This window comes from Alosa alosa, chromosome 12, assembly GCF_017589495.1.
Source record: "Alosa alosa isolate M-15738 ecotype Scorff River chromosome 12, AALO_Geno_1.1, whole genome shotgun sequence".
Classification (NCBI taxonomy): domain Eukaryota; kingdom Metazoa; phylum Chordata; class Actinopteri; order Clupeiformes; family Clupeidae; genus Alosa; species Alosa alosa.
The window spans coordinates 2,543,701-2,561,002 of NC_063200.1; the positions used below are offsets into that span (position 1 = coordinate 2,543,701).

A 17,302-nucleotide genomic window follows, 5' to 3' on the forward strand; every position below is an offset into this window, starting at 1 on the left:
GGAACAAGAACACTGGAGATTTCTGCCAGAGTTAGCAAGCTTAACTACCTAAGCTTTTATGCCACTGTTACATACCCAGAAGTTGACACTTCTCTCATACAAATTAACATCCCCAGAATGTCCATACGAAAATGTTCAGCATGTAATGTCAACTTCTCATCTAGTTAGGACTGATGATGCAAAAGTTTGCTAGCAAGTAAGTTAATATAGAAAGTTAAGCTAGCAAGTTAGCTATGGCTAAGATGGAGAGTCTGTTTGGGGAATGTGTTGTGTTTTTAGCATATAGCCATCTAGCGAAGGAGTAAAACATTAATACTTTATTCACGACAGTGTTTTCTCAAACTTTTCAGTTTCAGGACCACTTAACCCCTAGCTAAAAAAAAGATTAGACCTACTTCAACAGTAGCCTATAATTAGTCTATGGGCCTACTCACTGAACCACCTTGCTTATTGTCTTTGCACTTTGCTTATTGTGTCAGAGGATTCATTCTGTATGATTTAAACTGGCATATCTTACATAGACAGTGTTGCAGAACTGTTTGGATTTAACTACAAGTTATTTGGCAAACAACTCATCTATATTATATTTTACCCACGCCTGCTCGCCTTGGACACTTGGTGATCCCACCACACTTTGAGAAACACTGGTCTACCTAATATGCCAGTGGTCCAGTCAAATCTTTACTGTCTATGGTCAAATCCCAGCCGAGCTATAACTGTAGCTTTCGACTTACCTGTGCATGTAAACATCACGGACTGACAAAAATCAGAATGAGTAATTATAACAGGCAGTAGCCCTGTGGACACACAATATTGTTGGAAAATTGAGATGTGTGAAACACTATTTGACTCAAATGGTAATCAGAAATAATTTGTTTTAAAAAAAAAAAAAGACTAAAAATGTGTTGACTAAAACTGACTAAGACTAAGATACCTTTAGTTTTCTTTTGACTAAAACTAGACTAAAATGATGAGACTTTTAGTGGACCTAAAACTTGACTAACAAAAATGATATTTGAATGACTAAATATGACAAAGACTAAAAAGGGACATTTCACACAAGACTAAGACTATGACTAAATTAAAATAGGTGACAAAATTAACACTAATCTCTTCTCATTAAACCCAGTATGAGCATACAAATCTATCTTGGCTTTCAGCTCCTCAACATTGTAGCAATACTGTAAATAAAATAATAGTATATGTTAAGTGCTAAGTGTGAGTGTGAAAGGGAATGAGTGAGTGAGTGTGTGTGTGTGTGTGTGTGTGTGTGTGTGTGTGTGTGTGTGTGTGTGTGTATGTGTATGTATGTTTGGGTGTGCAACACAGAGTGTAACTGTGTGTGTCTCTGCGAGTTTGTGTGTGGGTGTGAGTGTTTGAAAGTGTTAGAGTGAGAGAAATACATACACTCGGGTTGTACCTGAGTGTGTGTGTGTGTGTGTGTGTGTGTGTGTGTGTGTGTGTGTGTGTGTGTGTTGCTGATGCATGTGTTTTCACTGGATGGTGATCGATGGAGTGGTCTCTTATAGCGCCTTTACTGACAGTTAAAGAGTGTCTGAGAGCTACGCCATGCATTATGCATTCAGCAACGGGGAGCAGAGGGGAGACACACACACACACACACACACACACACACACACACACACACACACACACACACATGGACCCTGAAGCGCAGCATCAGCAGACACAAACATAATTACATCCTCAAAAGCTGCAGCTCAGTCTGGCTGTCTCCAGGGCCACTAGAGAGAAGCCTGGAGGAGGGCGTAGGTCTCACACACACATGCACACACACACACACACACACACACACATGGGCGGGGTCAATAGAGAGAAGCCTGGAGGAGGGAGAGTAGGTCTCACACACACACACACACACACACACACACACACACACACACACACACACACACACACACACACACATGTGCGGGGTCAATAGAGAGAAGCCTGGAGGAGGGAGTAGGTCTCACACACACACACACACACACACACATGAGCGGGGCCACTGCCTGGAGAATGATGTTGTGCTCCACACTACTTGTATCTCTTACCATAGGGTGTCAGCATGGGGTGTCAACCCTTTCTAGCACAGAGACATGAGTTTGGATTCATTAAAGGTCCGGTCTATTACAGAGATGGGAAGTAACAAGGTACAAATGCTGCTACTGTACTCAAGTAGATTTTCAGATATTTTACTTTACTTTACTATTTATTTTTTGAGGCTTACTTTTTACTTTTACTCCTTACATTTTAACACTAATATCGGTACTTTCTACTCCTTACATTTTACAAAACTGGCATGTTACTTTAGTTTCAAATCATTTCACTACCGTTATTATTTTTTGCGTCATCAATAGCGGATGGGAATATGGTTGCTCCAGGCCCGGAGTGGGGAATCGGGAGAATCGGGAGAATTCCCGGTGGGCCGCTTAACTTTTGGGCCGGTCGAGGGATTGGAGAAAAATATTGGCATTTGTCACGTTAATCTATCTTCTCTTAAAGTTGTCTACACACGTTCGTATTCTCTGCATGGGTTGTTCTCCCCTTCCAAGAAGAGTTAATTGGTTGGGTCCATATAGCCCGTCTTTCCTAAAAAGTTTTCTCAGATACCGTATAAGCGTCAGGGAGGATGGATGGTGGAAAGATGCCATGAGGGACGGAAAAGGTAAAAAAGACGGAAAGTATTGGAGGGAAATGCTGCCAAATGTGTCTATGGAGCTGTACCCCTCAAAATCCACTTTTCTCGGGATATAATTTTTTTTCAAGTAATTTGAGTATTGTATTCGAAAGGGGAGGCAAAGAAAATACACTTGGTTGAGTATTATATTTTTTAAAGTCACTTAATTGTTCTAAAAAGCCTTTCAAATGTGTCAATGACGTCATTCATTAGCACAATGCTAGCGTGTTATGTGCAACAACGACCCAACCTGTAAGAAATCAAAAGGACATAAGGACTCTTTCATTCAACTTTTGACCTATAACCCATGTTGAAGTTATACAAACTACAATCAAATCTGAGATTTGTCAACGACAATCAGGTGTAGGAGACAAATTTAGCCGTCTAGCTCCATTGACTCCCATTCATTTTGCACTCATGGCGATCGCCCCCAGTGGAACTCTGGTGGAACTGCATCCAAAATTCGGTACAATGGGACTTAATACGGAGTGGCCATGCTCTCCGTAGACGGGCTTTGGTGCTTCCCTAACTAGGCTACTAGCTGTAGTGTAGCCTATATCCTTAGCAATATGCAGCATTTGGGTATTGAACAGGGATATAGTGAAGGCTAAACACAAGTAAATGTTTACCCACCTCTGACATTTCAGAAATAGTTTATCCACCTCTCAAAAGAGTTTATTCACCAATTACAACTGTTAACATTTAAAAATCACACTGTATTATCCACAATAACAATATGTACACTCATCAACACTCTATGAACCACTTAATGCCACTTGTATTGTTATAAACATTTGACAATAACCTCCAGCATCATCAAACATGTTCTGAATGCCTTTTCTAAAAGTCTGATACCCAAGTTTACCCACCTCTTATTTTACCACTACATTCCTGGTCTTGAAATATTCACAGGAATCCATAGGAATTAAATATTCATGTTGTTTTATCCAATAGTTGTGCAGATGTATAGTCCATCTTATACACACCCATGAAGCCAACAAACAAAAATGCAAAATTAGACTTTTGTGTAATTATTCCATTTTGTGTAGTCATTCTATATCAGAACCTGACATAGGTTAGAAGCCTAGAAATGGCCCAACAGGTTATGGGAAGATTTAAAAAGAGAGACTCTTGTACTCTAGTAACATTTGTGTGGTCCAGGTACTTTTGCATAAAAAATGGTTGTCATTCACAAAACTACTTTTACTTTTATACTTTAAGTAAATTTCCAAGCCTGTACTTTGTTACTTTTACTTGAGTAAAGAAATTAAATCAGTAATTCTACTTTTACCAGAGTATTTTTTTAACACAAGAATTTGTACTTCTACTTGAGTACAGGAATTGAGTACTTTTGCCATCTCTGGTCTATTATCCCCCCTCACTAAGAGACATGAGTTTGGATTCATTAAAGGTTCTGTCTATTATCCCCCCTCACTAAGAGACATGAGTTTGGATTCATTAAAGGTACACTCCTTGATCGTAATCCATTTCACTTGAGCCATTTGACTTCATACACAGAGCCAGCCAATGAACAGTTTGCTTCAGGAACACAGAATTGAGAGGTGCCTCTGATAGGCTGATTAGTTTCCACCTTTCCACCAGGACCCACACCCTTCACACACACACACACACACACACACACACACACACACACACACACACACACACACACACACACACACACACACACCACACACACACACACACCACACACGCACGCACGCACGCACGCACGCACGCACACACACACACACAGCACAGAACAGACGTCACACCCTGGAGTGGCATCATGAATGGCCCCGATGGAACTGAAAAACATTCCAGTAATCCAGCTTCCACGGAAAGCACTTGACCTGAGCTTACCTCCGCCATGACAGCAGCGTAAACACACACACACACACACACACGCACGCATAAACTCTCCCTCCACTGCTGATAATTACTGTCAGTCTGGAGAGTGAGTGAGAGTCTGTGTGTGTGTGTGTTTGACAGTGACTGAGTGTCTTACTGACTATGTGGAATGTGTGTGACGTATATGTGTGTGTGTGTGCGCGTGTGTGTGTGTGTGGATAGAGCTGAGATATGGCGTGATCATCATTGTGACTCTACTGTGAGTGTATGCCATCTGTGTGTATGTGTATGTGTATGTGTATGTGTGCATCAGTGTGTGTGTGTGTGTGTGTGACAGAGAGAGAGAAAGAGAGAGAGGGAGACCCTGTGTGTGTGTGTGTGTGTGTGTGTGTGTGTCTGTGGCAGAGAGAGAGAAAGAGAGAGAGGGAGACCCTGTGTGTGTGTGTGTGTGTGTGTGTGTGTGTGTGTGTGTGTGTGTGTGTGTGTGTGTGTTTGTGAGGGCAGTAGCCTCAACATGCTGGCAGGAGGGGTGTTCTGCCCCTGAGTGAGATCTCATGGCAAAGGGGGCATTGTCGCCACCCAGGGGTGTGGTGTAAAAAGTAGGACTCCAGCCATGACTGCCAAGAGTACCCTCACCCATTAAAGAGGAAAATAGCATTGGTTTAAATCTACTGATAATAATAATATAATGTCATGTCTGCTTTGCAATAGCAGAGGAAGACATTGCTTGCATGTTCTATTAACCCATTGTCCATAAAGATTTATTAACATGTCCATAAAAGGTTATGACATAACCTGTATTCATGATGCCTCATAATGAATGTAAGATGAATGTTGATTAAAGAAATATTCACTCGCAGTAATGATCACTGTTAGAAGTGGCCATAAATGTGCCCAGATGTTAGGTCTGCCCCCACACACACCTCCCAATGTGCGCGCGCACACACACACACACAAAAAAAACACCTTCCAATACACACACACACACACACACACACACACACACACACACACACACACACACACACACACACACACACACATACAGACACACACACAGACCTTCTAATACACACACACATACAGACACACACACACACACGGACCTTCTAATACACACACACACACACACACACACACACAACACACACAGCTTCTAATACACACACACACACAGACCTAATACACACACACACACACACACACACACACACGGACCTTCTAATACACACACACACACACACACACACACACACACACACACACACACACACAGACCTTGCATCTCGAACTCGGAGCCGCAGGGCGACAGGTCAGCCTCCTTCACTCCCAGGGCCTCCAGCAGCTGTTCCACGTTCATCCGAGCCGTCAGCTCCCCATTCCGGTCTCCAATCTGGAATCACACACACACATCAACACATCTGTCCCCGTTACAGTCTCCAACACACACACACATCAACACATCTGTCCCCGTTACAGTCTCCAACACACACACACATCAACACATCTATCCCTGTTACAGTCTTCAACACACATCATAAAGTGATTGATAATGACTGACTGACTATTATTGTGTTACATGCTTCAAATGTAAAGCACTTTGAGCTGCATTCTGTGTATGAAAGGTGCTATACAAATAAAGCTTATTATTATTATTATTATTATTATTATTCTATTCCTGTTATAGTCCCTAACACACATCTGTCCCTGTTACAGTCTCCAATGTAGTATCACACATCAGTCCCTGTTACAATCTCCAATGTCCTGTCCCTATTAGTCCCAATGTAATCACACATCAACACATCTGTCCCTGTTACAGTCTCCAATGTAGTATCACACACATCAACACATCTGTCCCTGTTACAATCTCCAATGTAGTATCACACACATCAACACATCTGTCCCTGTTACAGTCTCCAATGTAGTATCACACACATCAACACATCTGTCCCTGTTACAGTCTCCAACACACACATCAACACATCTGTCCCTGTTACAATCTCCAATGTAGTATCATATCAACACATCTGTCCTATGTTAAGGAACACACACACATCAACACATCTGTCCCTGTTACAATCTCCAATGTAGTATATGTGAAGGAGTATAGTAGTGAATGTGAGAGAGTATAGTAGTGTATGTGAGAGAGTAAAGAGTATAGTAGTGTATGTGAGAGAGTATAGTAGTGTATGTGACAGAGTTTAGTAGTACATGTGAGAGTATATAGTAGTGTATGTGAGAGACTATAGTAGTGTATGTGAGAGAGTATAGTCGTATATGTGAGAGACTATAGTAGTGTATGTGAGAGAGTATAGTAGCAGGGGCGTCGCTAGCTATTTAAAACATTCGGGGCTGGAGCCCAGAAGTTAGAGAACTTTTTGTCCGGGGTTTCGGGGGTTTCTCCCCTGAGAGATTTTGAAAATCGGGCTGATGAACATGCAATTTTAACCTACTTTGAGAATGAAAAGGAAGGCCAATTGTAATGACTCACGTCACGGCATTCTGAATATTTTGATCTTTAAAGACCGTGTAAGGAGAACGTCTCTTCTGCCAAAGTGCACCACATACAACACCCAAAATATGACATTAAAATAGCCTGTAGAATAAACATCGTGCCTTGAAAGCAATGCATTTGGGTTGTGTAGGCTATCACAAACTTTTGCCCAAAGAAAAAGTTCCATTCTGACAAAATCAAGCCCAACATGCATTGCTTGGAAGCCCCCTCAAACGAGGTCAGGTTTACCATATCTACTGCGCATGTGATTCAATAGTAAATCACGATATATTGAAACTGAGCTGATTGAAATGTCCTCCTGGGTTGCGGGGGATGATGACACACTGTGAGTTTCCACTTCTTGTCCCTGCTCTGCCCTTTTTTTTTTCTCTAAAGAAACTTCTAATATCCATTTGTCCTTCTGTATACTTATTTCGCTAAGGCTAGTTAGTAGAAGCATGAAACAGCAATGCGTAATAGGTAGAGGAGAATTGAAATTGCAACATTTTGCAACAAATGATTCTAAACCTGCCCAGATCACGTCAGATTTTCTTGCGCTGCTGTTAATGCTGACGTGTTGCCAGAACACCAACCGTATGGACCCCAGAGCGATAGCACAAAATCAATACGTCTTACAAGGCGAAAACGCAGAAAGGCTAGATTCAGCGCTAACTATCAAGGTAATCTCTGATCTAGAAAATATGATTAGACAAATTAGGAAAGAAACTGACCAGGAATTGAATCGTAATGTTAAACCAAAGACCTTGCAACCTACTCTTGAATTAAGTTCACCTGAAAGCGTGGAAGTGAATGAATGTGTTGAAGCAGATGTTGAACAATGTGCAGGATTACTAAACCAGATCACCCTGACCTCAGAAATAGTTGATGATTATTGAATGTGAATAAAAGAATGGAAAATGAACCATAACTGCAAACAATGACCCCATAATAAATAATAAAGTGCGATGAATGAAATGTATCATTACATGTATTTTAGTAGCCTGACCTTGTAAAGTCTAGGGAATTATGCATGTAAAGAATTGTATGTCTCAAACTGTGAAATGGGTAAAGTGCCTTAAACTGTTTAAATGAATGTATTCAGATTGCATTGTGTGAAGAGTTAATGCCATAAGTGTTTGTAACCTGTAAGAATGTAACCGATCTCTCTTGATGACTGTAAAAGTGTATGTTGCTAAATGTAATGTGTCACATGGTTATAATTGCCATTGAATGTAAACTGTTTGTGTAACCTCTGGAAACTATCTGTAAACCTGAATGTAATGTATCATCTCTGAAATGTAACCCGGAGAAGTATGTTAATGCGTGTCATCTTAAATTGTTGGTTAAGATCAGTGACTTCTAGAATGTATTAGCTATCGTGGAGAATTTTCCCAGCTAACGGAGAATATTCCCAGCCATCGGGGAACTTCTAGAAGGTTCTAAACTGTCGGGGAAAATAGGATTGATTTGTCTCAGGAATGTGTGGGGAGGTTAAGTCCACCTAGTATAAATAGGGTCGAACCAAATGATCGGGCTGCTTCTTCTTTTTTTTTCCTTCCTTCAACTCGTTGGGTTATTGCTTTATGATGTCGCTGCGGCGGTTGTTAGAATTCGTCCTCCGAAATTCGTTGAGAAGCAAAGTGTTGGACGCCGTGCCAGGCTGAGTCAAGGACCTAAACTCTGTGGAACCTGTTGCAGATATCAGACCTGCTACTCCGACAGAGAGTGACTGCAGAAGACAATCAGCTGACTTTTTCCCTTTTTTGAAGACTTACTTTTTCCTTTCTATTCTCTTTTTTCTCCATTTGTGGATTTACCATTTTTATTGTAATCTCTTCTCCATGTGTGGATTTACTATTTTCCTATTTTGTGGATTTACTCTTTTATATTTTCTATAACATTGTAACCTGCAAGTGGATATTACCGCATTTTGTTAACATCCCCAAAGTGCTGAAAAGTAAAGAACTCATTTAATCTTGGCATCCAATTCTTCAAGCAGTATTTTTGTCTTTTCTTGGTTTTTCTACGAATTCCAGCAGGAGGGTAAGATAACTTGACTCTTCTGTGGTTATTCATCTGCTCTGTCTAAGACTTGGGTTAGTTGGACTAATAAAATCTCAATCCTTATAAAACCTGAGCAAGAAGTAGCCTATAACCTGTGTCTCTAGATAAATTCTAGGGTCAAACATCTTCGCACGTTAGCCAACTGTTAGCCAGACCACGTTAGCCAGACCTAGGCGTAGTCGCTCCTTATTTCATAAACATCTCAATAAATCCACCACGGAAGCCTGATCAACTTCCAAGGGGATATTTAAAATAGGAGTAATAGGTTATCTGCCCGCAGAGGGAAGACGTCATGACTTCACTTTCGACAGTAGGTCCCTGCTATCTACAATAACCTCAAGGGGGTATCGTGGGTCTTAACTGCCTAGGCCTGGGGTTACGTCTGAGAAACGGCTGACGTTGACTAGGTTCTGGGGGTTACCTGCAGGGGGCAACACAATGCACACAATGGACACAAAACACAAAAGTCTCTTCTACGGGGCTATTTATTTCATTCACGATTAGAGTTTTGTTGTTGGCCCATAGATCCGGGGCTATCCCCAGAGGATCCGGGGCTATAGCCCCGAATGCCCAGGTCTAACGACACCACTGAGTTCATCTCATCTTAATCAAGCTACAATCAGTTAGAGCTGAGTAATCTAATTGGATAAGAGCTATTTGTGGGTGCTGATATTTCCAATAACTGCTCTGTAATGAGAAATCTAGACGCACCCTAGCGGCAGCAAATGTAATTTGCAGCCCGGGTAGTCTAGCAACTCTCTGTTAGCTTGCGAGCTGGAAAAATCAAACTTCGATCAGGCCAATCATATCGTGTATAGAGTCGGTGGGCGGGCTTAACATAATGACGGCAGAGTTGCGACGGTTCTGCATGAATTCCCTGCTAGTTGAAAACAAAGAAGATGGATGCTGCTGCTGGCAAACAGCGCAACTCCAGTTAAGCTTTTTTTTTAGTCAACAAAAGTTTGATCAACTAGCCAACTAGCTCCACTGGTGGGAAAACGCATGGGACTCATGAGTTGTAGCGCTATCCTATTGCGTGCAAGGGGAATTTGAAAGACAACCGTTTATCCCGCCCCTCGAATTGAACACTGCCAGTGGTGAGTTCCCAGACCCTACATCTTGATGTGGTGAGTTCCCAGACCCTACATCTTGATGTGGTGAGTTCCCAGACCCTACATCTTGATCCACATCCCTACATCTTGATGTGGGTCTGGCTCGTCAGGCTACTGTAATGTTATAGTGTTCCATCTTCAATCTGTCAACCTGTACAGTGCTGTGTGTGTGTGTGTGTGTGTGTGTGTGTGTGTGTGTGGCCCTTACCTCTGGAGGTAGATAGATAGATAGATACTTTATTGATCCCCAGGGGAAATTCAAGTTGTTCAGGTGTGTGTGTGTGTGTGTGAGCGTGTGTGTGTGTGTGTGTCCCTCACCTCTCTGGAGATGTTCAGGTGTTTGCGGGCGTAGTGGAGAGCCTGCCGGTGGTTTGCTAAAGACACGTAGGCGTTGCCCAAACTCCAGCAGGCACGGCCCTCACCAACCCTACAGAGGAGAGAGAGAGACAGGGAGGAGAGAAGAGGAGGAGAGGAGATGAGGAGAGGAGAGGAGAGGAAGAGGAGGAGGAGGGAGAGGAGAGGAGAGGAGAGGAGGAAGAGGAGGGGAGAGAAGGAGGAGATGAGGAGAGGAGGAGGTGAGGAGGAGGTGAGGAGGAGGAAAGGAGGAGGAAGGAGAGGAGATGAGGAGAGGAGAGGAGGAGAGGAGAGGAGGAGATGAGGAGAGGAGAGGAGAAGAAATGAGGAGAGGAGAGGAGGAAGAGGAGGGGAGAGAAGGAGGAGATGAGGAGAGGAGGAGGTGAGGAGGAGGAAAGGAGGAGGAAGGAGAGGAGATGAGGAGAGGAGAGGAGGAGAGGAGAGGAGGAGATGAGGAGAGGAGAGGAGAAGAAATGAGGAGAGGAGAGGAGGGGAGAAGAGGAGGACAAAGAGGAGGGGAGGAGAGGAGAGGAGATGAGGAGAGGAATAAGTTCAGGCTTTGGATACAATGAAATGCTCTGAAATGAACTGAAATGCACTGAACTGAACTGAATTGAACTGAACTGAACTGAATTGCTATGAAATGAATTTAAAATTAAATGAATTGAAATGGGTGACTGTCTGGGCCATTCAAATAGTCCACATCTCAAAAGAAGAACAAATGACATAAACAAATGTCTAGAGAGGCCAAAAGAAGATACATTATTGCCCCCAGAATCTCTTTCTTCAAGTATTTCAGTCTGTCTAGCCCATAGACTGTATATATATATATAAAAAACATTATCTGCTCATCCCTCCCTGCCTCCTTCGACCCCCTCCAATTTGCTTACAGAGCCAACAGGTCTACAGAGGATGCCATCTCAAACCTCATGCACTGTAAAAATGACACTACATCTTACTGCAGTAACACAAGTATACTTTACTTACTATAGGCTGACCTAGTGTTCTTACTAGAGTAACATTAGTAATGTGCCGAACTTGCAACTATGGGGTCTAAAACTTGAGATACACAAGTAAGCTTCACAACTCAGACCTGAGTAAACTGGACTCACGAGTGCACACGCACAGTTAGCAGAGGGAGCATTCTGATTCCACAGCCAACGGTCGGCAGTGTTACGGTGTGGCTGACTTTGATGGATGGGAGTAACGCAGCTTCACCAGTGACTTGCTCTGTCCTGTCCGTAAGTTTACAGTATGTATTAATGTGTCAAATGTTTACAGTATAGGTTGAACTAACAGCATTTGTGCAAAACTGTACATTCGGTTTCATTAACAGCTTGGGTAATGTTAAGTTCAACTTGCTAAGTGGTCGATATATCGCTTAGCTGCTAACAGTTTGCAGCTAACTGATAGCAGCTAGCTTCTATGCGAAAGTTAACACCAAAGAACACTGCCTCAGACCATGCAGAGCAGAAAACAAATATTCTAGGTATTCAAGCCCTTTGATATTTTTATGTTATCGGGTTATGAGGAAGTGGTGGCGCCTGGGGTCTAGAACTAGGCTGTATAAATTTTGCCAATAGCAGTTGTCTTCATGAGCTCTCTTAATGAAGTTTAGTTCTAACGCTAGCCATTTCTCATGAGAAACGCCTGCTAGCATGCTAGTTGATTCAAAACGTGTAAAGATTAAACTGTGTATGGTTTACGCCGATATTCCTACTGTATTGATAAAACAATTAGGATAATTGGACTCATAACCTTACTGACTGAGAAAGCCATGGTCTTTATCTAAAATCTTTCGTTGTGATTTAGCAAGAGGACTTAGGTTGCAGTGTGTGGAATTTGAACGAAATGTGCCGCTATTGAGGTGCAAAATGGCATCCATATAATTCCAACGTATGATTGACATTTTAAATTCTATTGTGATAAATGTACTAGGCCTGAAGCAATAGAGAAAAAATTAAGTTGCCAAATCATAATATTTTTAGCTTAACAGTATTAATTAGGTCTCTGGAGAAATAATTTAAATTAACATTTAATGTGATAAACTTAATCAGCTGTTTTAGTTAAACATGGCCAATAGATGCATATTGATAATAATTTTGCCCTCTTTTTCTTTTTGCAGTTGGAAAACTGAAAATGCAGAGCAAATGAACTGGACATGTGTTGTGCTTGTTTGATGTGAAGTCAGAGGTCAGTTGCTCAAATACTACTGATTGAAACATGGAGGTTACACCAGAATACCTAATCGAAAAAAAGCTGCAGAGGGTGGTGAAAACTGGCCAACGATCACCGGGTTCCTCACTCCCTCCATCAAGGCTATCCAGGGCAAGTGATGCTTGCATGTATACGCAGCATCAAAGACTGTTCTCACCTCAACCACAGACTGTTCACCCCACTCTCTGGGAGGTGTTACAGGTCTCTCTGCACCCAAACCAGCAGGTTCAGAGGAAACTTTCCCCAAGGGCTGTCACCCCTACTGAACTCTAGCTCTGCATCCCGGTGACAACCAACCAACTAAGCCCCCCGCCCAATGCCTCCTTGCCTGTGCCTGTTGAGGTGTCCACCATGACCATGGAAACCTTGACGGGGACACCCAACCCCCACGGACAATTGCACTACCCCTATTCCACCCATAGTGTTCTATTTATTTACAAATGTACATACTGTAATTACACTTATACCTGGCATTTTCTACTGCTCTTCATACTATTCATCCTGCACATACACATATTCTTACTACTGTTATAATGTTACTGTTTCTGCACTACAGTACTGTTACCACACTGCTAATAGCTGTATACTGTACATATATGTCTATATGGTTCATACAGAATATCCATATTTATTCTGCTAATACACTGCACATATTTATACCTAATTTATATTACTCTAAACCACCTTCTGTAAACCAACTGTATACTACTGTTTACACCGCATATTTCTTATCCTGTCTATGCACCACCTGTCTTTGTATATCAGATTGCATTTTTCTCTGCTTTTTTTGCACCTCTAGTTAGATGCAAACTGCATTTTGTTGTCTTTGTACTTGTACTCTGCAAAATGACAATAAAGTTTTCTAATCTAATAGTGCCAACTATTTGTGTATATTCTGCAAGTAAACTTTACTATCCAACATAAAGTACCCTTTACAACTTAAAGTAAGGGTAACTCATTTAACAGTAGTAAATACAACTTTGTTTCCAAGTAAGCTTTACTTGAGGGCATGAAGTAAACTTACTAGTTGGAAGTAAGTAACCAGAACTTTAAAGTCTTAAGTAAGGATAACTTCTTCTAAGTAAGCATTACTTGTAGACATCAAGTAAACATAACTTGGAAGAGAAAAGTTTTGTTTACTTAACTTATTTAAGGCAACGAAGTTTCCACCCTTTTTCAAGTAACCATTACTTATTATTTTTTACAGTGTGCACACCACCTTAACTCACCTGGAGGAGGGGAATGGGAATTATGTGAGGATGCTGTTCATTGACTTTAGTTCAGCATTCAACACGATAGTACCTCTCACCTTGGTCACAAAGATGAAGGCCTTAGGACTGAACACCACCCTGTGTCACTGATATTTGACTTCCTCACAAACCGCTTCACAAGTGGTTAGAGTGGGGGTCTGACATCTGACTCATTAACCATCAGCACTGGTGCTCCCCAAGGCTGTGTTTTGAGTCCACTGCTGTACAACATCTACACACATGACTGCAAAGCCAACAGTAGTCATACCTCCATCATCAAGTTTGCAGATGACACAGTGATCTTGGGCCTGATTAGTAACAACAATGAACAGTTCTACTTGGATCAGGTTGATGATGTGGGTACAGTGGTGTCCATCTAACAGCTTGACACTGAATATCAATAAAACCAAGGAAATGGTAGTGGATTACAGAAGGCAGCAGCAGAACTACAGTTACACCCCACTAATGATCAGCGGCAACCTGTAGAGAGAGTCACAAGTTTTAAATACCTTGGTGTCCACATTACTGAAGACTTAACATGGACTGTTAACACTCAATATGTTCTGAAGAAGTCCAGACAACCACTTACTCCTTCACAGCTAAGGAAATTCAAAGTTTCTACATCCATCATGAAGGCCTTCTACACTTCAGCGGGTTGAGAGTGTTCTAACTGGTAGCATCATCACCTGGTATGGGAACTCCACAGTTAGAGATTGTAGTACTTGCAGAGAGTAGTGCACCAGCTGAACGTATTTATAAGAACTCAACTCCCTGCTCTACAAGATATCTATTCCAGAAGAGTACTCCTAAGAGCCCAAAAGATTCTGAAGGACTCTTCTCATCCTAACAATGGATTATTCCTACCGCTGAAATCAAGAAGACGCCTATGTAGTCACAAAGCCAGAACTGAGAGACTCAGGAGAAGTTTTATCCCCAGGCCATCCTCTGAACTCACACTATACTGACTTTGCACACATTCACCCCTCAGCACTCTCAAACATTTCCCAACTCTGAACTCACACTATACTGACTTTGCACTCATTCACTCTCAGCTCATGACTTTCACACACACACACACACACACACACCCACACACACCTACAAGACTTTAGCACTTTTACATCCCTCTCCCTATGCTACAGACCTTTATTTATTTTCTTATTTCATCACACGCCAAAACACACACACACACACACACACACACACACACACACATCTGACTTTCTCCAACTTTTGTACACTTTATTTATTATTTTGATTTCTCCTCCATCTTATGTCCTTGATTGCCTAGCCTTTCTGCCCTCCCTCATCATCCCACTTCACATACATACAGCACACTGCTTGCTACAGTAAGCCTTTCTACATACTTGCTGCACACTGCCCCCACACCACCCCATACACAGCACATTGTCTTCAGGATCTTCTCCAACACACATCCTCTACATACTTACAGCACACTGCCCCCACCTACCCACACTACACACACACAGTCACTGCTCCACTCCCTCCCCGCCCACACACACATCTTCACTGTCATCACTCACATAAATTACATACAGTACTCTGCTTGCAATAGTAAGTCCCCCCACCCAATACACAGCACATTGTCTCATGAGGAAGCACATATTGCACACTGCCCTCTCCCCACATACACAGCACACTATCCCATCTCCCCTGTCATCCCCCAACACACACACCAAGACCCCTGGTAGTTATTAGCCCCTTGAGCTGTGGATCTGCCCAAGGCTTCTTCCTTTGGTAAGGGAGTTTTTCCTTGCCCCTGTTGCCTTTTGGTGCTCCTTGTTGGTGCCCCCACCCAATCCCAATCCTCCCCCACTTTATGCAGCCCTTGCCACTTAATCTACTAAACCCCTCTTCTACTGCACTTTTTACCCCCAACTTGGCACAAATAGGGCTGACACCAGACATAATTTCACTGCATTTCTTACTTCCAGTAACTATATGCATGTGACAATAAACTTCTTGTACCTTTGTACCTTGTATATAGAACTGACAGTGTGCCTGCATTCTACAGTGTTCTATGGAATTGAAGTCACGAGGCGACGCTTCATCTTGGAAAAATTTGAGCCAATTTGAAGTGCGAAGCCGCGCAAAAGTTGAAGCATGCGAGTGAACAGGGAGTCGCGTCAGGCACGCCCCACTCAGTTGCCACTCAGCTACATTTAAACACGCCTTGTCAAGTGAAACCCGGGCCTCCCCTTTCCACAACGCAGGTCGACTCACGCAGAAGGCTAGCTGGCTGGATGAATTTTAAGGCTGTGAGTTAGCTAAACAGTACAAACAACAATCGGGTTTGTTCTGTCTGGTAAGTGCTGGCGGACAATTGAAAAAGTTTTTTGTCTATTGGTGTTCTTAAATACGCCTAAGAGAGCTTATTATGTTGATTATAGACTGTGACAATTTAGTATGGTGAATACTAATGAGCTAACAACAGAAATACGGACAGCGACTAGATGCTAACGTTAGCAGCTACATTAACGCTACCGCTAACGGGAGGCTGTTAGTCGCTGAAGTGAAGATTAGCACACAGCCCCGTGAATAGCCGCATGCATGATATACTTGGTTTTATTAGTTGTTGCTGTTTTCAAATATCTCAATCTTAATGTATGCCATCTCAACATGGAGTAAATTCATTGACCGTATATGGGGATTAATAACACTAGACAGTCAGTACAGTATATGATGTGATAAAGCAAACGTATGATGTGATAAAGCAACGCAGTTAACGCTAACATAATGTGAAGCATGGACCTCATCAACCCGGCCATGTTAATGTAACTACTAGCCAGTTTGCCAGCGCTTGCATTTTTTCTAACGCTAACGACAGACACCTGTTAGAGCTTACTTCTGTGATGGTAGGTCGGTAGCATAGACTGTAAAAAAAAATAGGTCGGTAGTTGTAGACCGTGATAAGGAATGATCGATAAAATGAAACGCCTGCATTAAAACACTACGCCAAGAACCAGTCACTTCCCAGGGATATCGGTGAACATTTGAGAAAGACCTTAGTTTGTCATCTAACGCCCATGATCAGTCATACTGATAACGTTATTTTTCAAGCTGACGCTAGTTAATAACATTCACACCGCATATTTATATGTGTAGTTAACATTAGGTAGGCTGTAAAGTTTATTGCACACACATATATAATTAATTGGTATTACTAGTGGTGTTGAGTGCCTGATTAGATGCTTTGTAATGTTGTAAAATTGTCTGACTAACTTTATTGTAACTTTCCTTTTGCAGGTAAGATATG

General features: G+C 42.1%; 1 protein-coding gene across 1 annotated transcript in view; it reads right to left on the bottom strand.

Annotated features, from left to right (window-relative positions):
• The window catches only part of gpsm1b (G protein signaling modulator 1b), a 69,655-nt gene that overhangs the window by 15,128 nt on the left and 37,225 nt on the right, over positions 1–17,302 (bottom strand). The window contains 2 exon segments of the mRNA XM_048258754.1: positions 5,813–5,927; positions 10,523–10,631. Of these exon segments, the coding sequence (XP_048114711.1) occupies positions 5,813–5,927; positions 10,523–10,631 (224 nt within the window).